The sequence below is a fragment of the Nematolebias whitei genome, chromosome 11 (genome assembly GCF_014905685.2).
Source record: "Nematolebias whitei isolate Nwh7 chromosome 11, NemWhi1, whole genome shotgun sequence".
NCBI lineage: Eukaryota > Metazoa > Chordata > Actinopteri > Cyprinodontiformes > Rivulidae > Nematolebias > Nematolebias whitei.
The window spans coordinates 8,300,581-8,310,254 of NC_056508.1; the positions used below are offsets into that span (position 1 = coordinate 8,300,581).

Here is a 9,674-nt window from a genome sequence, read left to right on the forward strand (position 1 = left end):
ATGATCATTACTATTTTACAAATGTTTGATAATCAAATTGTGTTAGTTCACTCAATGTTTACAGGTTGAAGAGAACTACTCATTTTTATTTACATAAACAGTAAGTAATGATTTTTATTCCTCATTCAAAGAAGAAATCAGGGTAATATGCATTTCTTGATTTTTCTGTCTTCAATGAGTAAGTATGTTAAGGTTCAAGTTTCGGTCAACTAAAAGTTTACTGAAAAAGAAATGTCATGTTTAACTGTTACAGCAGATAATAAGAGTAGAGACTCCACAAAGTCTGAAGTTCTCCAAAAATCTTTCTGTCTGTCACTAAAACAATCCTTGACTTTTCATAACACCTTACATCACAAACCACACCTCTTTTCTGGTCCATCGACCAATCAAAAAGCTCTCAAATGACCCGGAAGTCGACCCATTTAAATGCGGCAACTTCCCAGTCTAGCTGCTGCGCTCAAGATTGAGATTGAGTTCAACATGGGAGTTTTCAGAGCTTGAAAGTTTTTCCTGGAGAAGAGTTCCAGACTTTAACTCTCTGAAGAGAGTTAAAGAGTTCAGAGTTCTTGGATGCTAACGCAGGCGTCCAGAATGCTTCTATTGGAATACAGAATGCAGTGACGATTTTGGGAATTATAACTTCTGTTTGGATAACCTCGCACGACTCTCGAAGTATTTTAGCTGCTCTCAACGGAGACGCTGAAAGAGTCAAAGGAAGGATTCTATACCGACGCTGACCTATCGTCAACCAGGTAAAAGTTCTACTTCGACCAAGCGTACCGTGAACAGCTGAGAACTGAAGGAGCGTGCACGTTTCTGGTCAAACAGATTAATTCCCTCACACATCTCTCTGTAAGATAAATCTCCATTTTCCATCTTAAACTCTCCTTTCTCCTAAAATCATTACAGATATTTTAGAAATATCTGAAGCAAAGTTCTCAATCACCGCCGTGTGATTGATGTCTGCTGTTCTGCTGAGAAGTGAGGACAATCTCCGTATTGTTCCAACTTTCTGTGAAACTAGCCATGTTATTGTTTTCATATTCTGCCAAATTAATGTAAATGTGTGATGTTAAACTTTGATTCTGCAAATAAATGACCGCATTCATTTTGATGGGTCAAAGGTAAATAACGTCTCTCGTTACATTTCTGTAAAATTCAACGCACGACATTTACACAGTCAGAAAAATGAAGAACCGGTCTTAAACAGTATGAATATATCCTGCATATGTCATACTACATTTGGTGGCCCGTGACGGTCCATAAATGACTGTGTATTCGTGTAAAGATTGTTTTTACATGTTGGCATGATGAAAAACAGTTTATCAGCTGTGCAAAAACGCAGCTCAAGCTGCGCCGCTTGAAGAAACGCTGCATGTTTAAGCGTGTTGGGCTAGTGATGTTTTGAAAGCTGAAATAGTGTCATATGTCTTGTGAAAGCTGAAATTGTACGCCTGTTATGTGTAGCTAAGCTGATGAGCTGTGGAAAACGTTATTCTGTTTAAACTGTGGTCCAAACGGACGGAGGTTCTGTTGGTCCGGCTCGGTTCTGAAAAGGTTCGGACGAGTTTTTTTTAAATAGCTAGAAAGACGTTTTTGAGACCGGAGTAGCAGACTCCGTACAGCTCAGAGTTGATTCGTTACATTTTTTAACAGAAAAAGTGCATTTTGACAGTTTAAAAGACGAAAAGTTGACGAACTCATTTCATGCTAATCTATCATGCTAGTTGCTGAAACGTTTTGTGATTGGTGGAATTTTGCTGCTGTGGAACGCTCTGATTCGCTGAGAAGTTGAATGACGTGTCTACATCATTTCCTCTCACCCCTGCGCTGCTCTGTCATTGGTGATTTCAGTCACGTGACCCGGAAATGAAACTCGTTTTCATAGGGAAATAAAATCTGCTTTTTAAAGCTGAAAAGCGCTTTAAAGCTGTGTTCTGAAACGCTGTTTAGGTTATTCGAAGTCTAATTGCTAAAATTTTGCCACGCTTGTGTAAAAAATCCGTTCAGAAATGTTGGTTTTAACCGAGTCTAGCCGATGCTAATTTTTAGCTAACAGCTAACGACCGGACGCCACAGGAAGTTATAGCTCCCCTACTGGACAACACTAACAGTGTCTGAGTTAAAATTAATAAGGTTGTTCTGCCATCTTCTGGAGAAACTTGAGAACACAGGTTTCACTTCGCTTTTTAGGTTATTTTAGTGAAATTGAACGTATTTTCTTTTTTTAAAGGCATTTTTGAGTTAATAAACGTTCCTCAAAGCTGAATAATCACTGTTATCTTGCATTTTAAAAGTTATTAAGGTACTTATGCAAAGAAGCATTTACCAAAGAGACTTTATTCACTGGTAATCCCTTTATAAAAGGTACAAAATAAAAGTTAACTTTTTAAAAATAGAAGCAGTTACAGATATTCATATAGTTGAAAAAGTTTACTCATTTGCTAAAAGGATAGTGCACGTTTAATTGATAAATCACTAAATAAAAGTAAATATATCAGACAAAGAGACTTTTCTGATTTTATTTATTTTGAAAACAAAACCTAAAACATTAAATTCTCCTATTTAATCTTTAAATAGAAGAAAAATGGCAAGCGACGAAGAAGAAGAGCATCTTTTAAACTCCCAAACAAATGATGATATCATTTTGGGGGCCTTACATATTTTAACAACTCCACTTATTGGCAAGGAAATACAGCAATTACAACAACTCGATGAAATTCAAAGACATGAAGAGCTGAAAAATCTGGCCGCAGGAACATTAGAGCCAGAGAGTAAAAAGCTTAGCCATGAACGGTTAGCAAAAATCTCTCTGCTTCTAAAAGCAGAATTGGATGAACGGTCGGAACGCCTTGTCTGGATGTCTAAAACACATGAGAGGGAGCTCTCAGAAATGCAGGCGTCATTACAAACACAATCTTATGAGAAGATTAGTGAAAAAGACCGTCAATACGAAGCTGCGTGCTCAGACAATGAACATCTACAAAGAGAGTTGCAGCTCGCAAAAATGGAGCTGGAACAATGCAAAATAGATAAATACAATCTACAACAGCTACACATGCGTTTAGAAAGTGACTATTATACATCCCAGGAACATTTAAAAAAATGTAAGGAGAAACTAAAAGCAGCAACATATAAAGGTAATGAAGTTGGGCAAGGTGATCTGGAATCCAAACCAGACCCTGAACAGAGTCGGGGTAATACACCAAAACCTCAACGACCTTTTTACTCACCCAGTGCTTTTAGACCCATCCAAACACCTACACAAACGGGCAGAGTAACACCCCCACAACCGATCACGCAGGTGAGACCATTGATATCTACTCCTTCAATGGATGATTTGCAAAAAATCTCAAAATATGTACAACGCTTTGTTCCTGGACCGATGGGCTCATCTGGAACAAAAGCGTACCTCAGAGATCTGGAGTTCAGATTGAGATCTTATCCTAATACTACGGTAGAGGATAAGATCAGTCTGATACGGCTCACTTCGGACAGAGAGGTGTTTACCTTCATCGAGCGTCTACCTGATGCAACGAGAAGGGATTACAACCTTCTGTGTGAAGCTTTGATCAAAGAGTACGACTCCTGCACAGGACCAGCTGGATACCCAGCCGCAGAAAAGGTCACGCAGGGTAAAGCTGAACATCCAAAAGTTTATTACAAAAGAATCTTCCAAGCTTATTTCGGTAACAGAAACGAAACCGGGATGGAGGAAGAAGAAGGTTTTAAATTTGTTTTCAGCAAAAATCTCCACCCTGACATACAAACGTCAGTGCAAATGATGGCAAATTTCAGAGAAAAATCCATCAGTGAGATTAAACAGTGCGCTGTGAATGTGTTTGAGGCACGTTCTCATGCCAAGACGCCCACAGAAGTGTTTCCTGGTGTAAAGGTTAAACCCCACTCCCTAGAATTAGAAGGAAGGCGTTCATCGCCACCTCCTCCTAAAAAAGGAGAAAAAAGGCAGTATTTTCAGACTAACAAACCGCATCATGAAGGTGCACGCTGGGACAAAAAGGCTCCTCCTTCATAGGACGAACGTGATTATCGTAAATGGGACATGCGCAGGACGCAAAAATATGGGAACCGAGAGGACCCATATTATCAGAGGAAATCCGAAGAGGAACCCCCAAAAGACGTACCTAGCCGCCTCCCACCTCGGACGAAACGTCCCGAGGCGATAAAACCACAAAGGTCCCAGGAACAAGGCCCTAAACCTCTGAGCTCGGAGGAGACAGAGGAAATACAAAGGTTTTTAGACACTTTGATACACGCTGAAACGGGAACCCGACCAGGAGCACTGTGTAGTGATGCGATCGCTACTAACTCTGAATGCGCAAATGACAACATTACAGATGTCGGTGAAACACACCAAGACATTGCTGTTGCTGCCTCCAACAACCCCTCATCGGACGAAGGGGGGATAAACACACACACAACCGATGACGAATCATCGCAAACTGAAAACTTAGAACCTGATTTTCATGATTTTGAACTAGGCATTCCAGTTCTGGGAGGACTCCCAGATAACCTGGTACCGAGTCAAGAAGCTGGGCCAGGATGTTTCACGAAACCATCACAGGCCATCGCTCTTTTCTCAACCAATGACGTCGACCACGGACCACAAACCTATGGTGCCTTGCCCATAGACAGGTCCGACGACTCAAAAAAGGATTCGTTGGAGCTCCCCAAGGAGCAAGAACCCTCATCAGTCTCATCACAGATTGAAAAGGTGGTCGCTCAAGCCGACACTCTGACATCTGATGAAGAAAGAGACAAACTTCGCCAAGTTCTCTTAAAATATGAAAAGTCAATTTCAACCGACCCAGACATCATCAAACTTCAGAAGTTGGATGATCCTGCAACTAAATCGATGATACTGTATCTGACTGACCCAGACAAATACACTCCATCGAAAGTCAATCTGGATTCCAATCCAGACCTAAAAGTCCTCTTTCAGCTGCGCAAACAGTTAAAACTACTCAAGGACAACCTAACTTTAGCTCATGGAGCGACGTCCTCACCTGTGTTCGCGGTCTCCCATGACCGAAGGGGGGTGACGCCAGTTAGGATAATGCTACCAGACGCGATAACATGATCAAATCTGACATTCAGAGTGAGTGGCGCACCGAAACGTTGTTTCCTAGTTGCTTAATCACTGCTTTTGTCGATGTTGAAACGTTGTTTTACTGGTTGCTAGTGTTGTAGTACTCGAGACCGGTCTTGGTCTCGAGACCGGTCTCGAGACCACTTTTTGACGGTCTCGGTCTCGTCTCGGTCTCGACCGCATTTGGTCTCGGTCTTGTCACGGTCTCGGACATTGAGGACTCGGGATTTTTTTTCAAGACCAGTCAAGACCACAACTGTGAAAATATCACTAAATTGCCAGAATATTGTCCAGTTTATTTGTTAACATCTTTGCTTTTACTGGATGCAAAACATACCGATTCAAATTCAAGCGATAACGTGACTCATAGCAGCTAGCTACATGTTTTTGTTACCACTCCAGTGTTGCCAGATTGGGTGGTTTACTGCCAATTGGCCAGTTTTCGTTCTGATTTTGCTGGGAACTCTGGGAAGATTTTTGTTGGACTGTTCCGTTTTGCCACATATTGTTAAATTACCTTGGCTTGTACTGATGTGGGTTTGTGTTCAAAAAGTAAATATACTGTAACAAATATAGATTGTGCAGGTTTTTGTGTGATGTTGCGGTTTTTAACCGATTTTTTGCTGGAAAATCTCGACTCTATCTGGCAACACCGAGCCCACCTCCTTTCACTCGCAAGCGTCAGGGAAGAAAAGTTAGACTTGTTCGTGTTTAGAACAAGAGAAGATGTCTTCTAAATCTGCTGTTATAAAGTTTGGCTATTTGAGTCACAAAGAGTATGTTTGCAAAACAACTCTGAAAAAAAAGCACACGGCGCAATGCAAGTTCTGCAGCGCTTCACTTTCGGAGACTGTCGGGACTACATCCAACTTTTATCGACACCTGGAAAGGAAGCACAAAGAAAGGTAAGCGCCGCAGCTTTGTGTAAGTGATGCTAGTAAAGCTAGCTAGTTAACGTTATCAATCTGCCTCTCTTCCAAGAACAATACAAACAGAACGTTTTATCAAGTATGGTTTATTTGTCATATGCAAAATCAACACAAGGTCGACAACAATGCAGTGAATTGCTTAGGACGAGAAAAACAGTCTTGACTCGCCAAAAACAAACAAAAAAATAACAACAACAAATACCAAAGCATGCATCACAAATACTAAAATAAGGGACAAAAATTTGAAAAAGTAATTCATCGACATTAAATCTAAATACATCTAAATTAATTAATGTGTGTCAGACTCAGACCCGCTTTGTTTAGCCCTTAAATGAGTTTTACTTTATAACACTGATATAATTAACATATTAAGGGAAGTAAGCAAATTCACTGTTTACATACAGTTAAATCAGGTCCTCTGAGTGTGTGTTAAAAGAAAAAAAGTAGAATATTATCTGCACAGCTTTTTTCTACCTTTTTTTTTCTTTTAACACTCCCAGAGGACCTGATTTAACTTTTTTAAATTTTTCTACCTGGGTTATTGAGCATGCATAAGGACAAATTCACTGTTAACTTTGAGAGACTGAGGGGACAGGGCATGTGGTAACAAAATGTAGAAACGTTTCATCTTTCATCCAAAAGACTACTTGACTTCTTAACAAAAGACTTCATTGTAAGAGGGACTGTCTTCTTCTTACATCGCTGATATTGTTAGTATCACTCAGCCCCCTGTGAATAGCAAGCAACCATCAGGGTGCCAACGATTCATTGTTAGGCTGATGGTCTCCCTTAACATATTTGGCAAACTGGTTGATCCACTGTGAGAAGATGCTAACTGTGTTTAATATGTCCTGATGCATGCTCAATCACACAGGTAGAAAAATCTTAAAAAGTTAAATCAGGTCCTCTGGGTGTGTTAAAAAAGTAAAAATAAAAGGTAGAAACATTTCGTCTTTCGTCCGAAAGACTTCCTCAGGCTGAGGAGCTGCATTCAGCTCAGCCCTATAAATAGTGCCTCCTCACAGTGGACCAACCGTTTGTTGTTGATGAAACTAGCTGCTCACATGTTCAAGGAGGACCATCAGCCTAATGATGGATTGTTAGTACCCTGATGGCTGCTTGCCTTCACCGGGGGCTGAGTGATACTAGCAATCACAGCATTGTAAGAGGGGGACAGTTGAACCCGGAGGCCTCCACCTCTGTTTAAAGATGGATGGTTTCTTTTCACAAAGATGGCCTCCTTTACTCCTCTCTCAAACCATCGTTCCTCTCTATCAAGGATGTGAACATCTTCATCCCTGAAAGAGTGACCGCTGGTCTGGAGATGAGTGTAAACCGCAGAGTCTTGGCCTGAAAATGTAGCTCTTGAGTTTAATATAGCTCCTCATATTGAAGAAGTCTTTTGGATGAAAGACAAAACATTTGTATAATTTTTTATTGTTTAAACCCATCCAGAGGACCCAATTTAACTTTGTTAGATTTTTCTAAGTTTAATTTTTGCTTATGATAAACAATGGAGGATATATTTGACATACATTTATGAAGTTGCTACTTATTTTTAAGTGTTCTTTTGATGTAATTGATGTTCATGACCAGATATACTGATTCCTCCTTTGCATTTTTTAGGTTCCTGGAATACAAGGCAGGGCAACAGAATGATGTCACAGTCACACAGCCATCAATTTCATTATTTACGCAGAAAGTGCAGCTCTACAGCCCACAATCACCAAGGCAACAAGCCATCAGTCAAGCCATTGTCCAAGATTTGATCATTGGGTGTTGTCTGCCTCTCTCACTTGTGGAAAACAGTCATTTTAAACACTTTCTTGAAGTTATGGATAGTAAATACACACCAATCTCTAGAAAAACGGTTTCTGATAGACAAATTCCAGAGTTGGTAATCAAGGTCAAGGAAACTGTTTTGGAGAAACTGAAGACCCAGTCATCTGTGTCATTAACAACTGACCTCTGGTCTGATCGCAGGCTACGCTCCTTCCTTGGGGTGACCGCCCACGTGTGCTACAAATCAAAGGATTCCTATGCACTTGAATCCTACCTGCTGGACTGTAGGCGTTTCACAGGCAGACATACTGGAGAGCACATTGCGTCTGCCTTTGAGGAGATCACAGAGGAATACGGTATCCATGACAAAATTAGCTATATCATAACAGACAATGCTGCCAATATGAAATGTGCTTTCAAAGTACACATGCCCCAATCTGATGACAGCGAGAGTGAAGAGGAGCATTTAGATGACGAGCACCTGTGGGAGGACATTAATTCTCAGGAAGACACCGAATTACCCTGGTCATCTGGTGCACGTCTTTCCTGCTTTGCACACTCTCTGCAATTAGTTGTGAATGACGGCATGAAGGAGGTCAAGGCCATTTCTCACACAATAGCCAAAACATCACGGTTCACCACCTTATTGCATAGCAGTTCACAATTCAAAGACAAGTTTGAGGCTACGTTTGGCACTAATAGGACCATTCCAGCTGCAAACACAACTCGATGGAACAGTATATTTAAACAAGTACAGGCCTTCACAGCTCTGGACCACAAAGCCCTGAATGAAATGTGCAGCAAGGATCACGAGGAGTTGGTGTTTAGTGCCCGTGAGTGGAACCAGCTGAAGGAACTGAGTGCAGTTCTTGCTCCATTTTCTGAGGTAACAGACCTGACAGAAGGGGAGAAATCAGTTACCATTAGTATGGTGGTTCCAACTGTCCTGGACTTGAATACACACCTCCTCAAGATGGAGGACACTCGAATGCAGTGCCAGTCATTGGTCAGAGCCCTCCAGCAGTCTCTGGTGAAAAGATTTTCTGGAATCTTTTTAAAAACAAGCATGGCCAAAGACAGTGGAAGAGAGGAACCTTTTAACCACAATGTTTACTTCTTGGCCACCATGCTGGATCCTCAGTTTGGCTTAAGCTGGGTGGACTTAGATGTTACCAATGGGGGAAATTCAACATCAGTGAAAAAGTTCAGAGATGAGCTTAAGAAGACACTGACAGGTCAGTATATATTTTCTCTGCTGAAAATAAATGTCTTATTTGCAAAATCATAAATCCTAAAATATTTCAAATTAGTTGTCTATAAAAGCCTTAACTAGTCTTACAGTGGAATTCATAGTCTTCATTTCATCTGTTTACTTTTGTCATAAAAACATATTTTGTACACTCTGAGCCTATTGAAACAGATACTCTATATTTAGGCTGGTAACATGCCTATTGTACACAATCCTGACTCACTTTTATATTAAATGGGACTGTACTTATATAGCACCTTTCTATCTTATCAGACACTCAAACCACTTTACATTACAATCTGTGCCTCATTTACACATTCATACGGCACTCTATTAGATCTCTACAAAGCTAATTGAACAAATCATTCAAAGGAGACTAATCAGAGCTTTATCACATTCATACACTGATGGGACGCACATCGGAGGCAATGAGGGGTTCAGTGTCTTGCCCAGGGACACTTAGGCATGTGACTTAGGGGAGTCGAACCCCCAACTCTGGCGTTGAAGGACGACTGCTCTAACCACTCAGCCACAGTCGCCCCATTAACCATGTTTATTTGAATAGCAAAAATATAATTAATTAATTAAATTAATTAATTATATA

At 40.6% G+C, this 9,674-nt stretch overlaps 1 protein-coding gene across 1 annotated transcript; it reads left to right on the forward strand.

Moving 5' to 3' along the window:
- Positions 1-5,693: 5,693 nt before the first annotated feature.
- On the forward strand, positions 5,694-9,191 carry LOC119416707 (zinc finger BED domain-containing protein 6-like). Its single transcript, XM_037683888.1, has 2 exons — positions 5,694-6,015; positions 7,666-9,191. Exons 1-2 carry the CDS (start codon positions 5,837-5,839, stop codon positions 9,107-9,109), a joined length of 1,623 nt encoding a protein of 540 aa, XP_037539816.1. The 5' UTR covers positions 5,694-5,836; the 3' UTR covers positions 9,110-9,191.
- Positions 9,192-9,674: the final 483 nt, after the last annotated feature.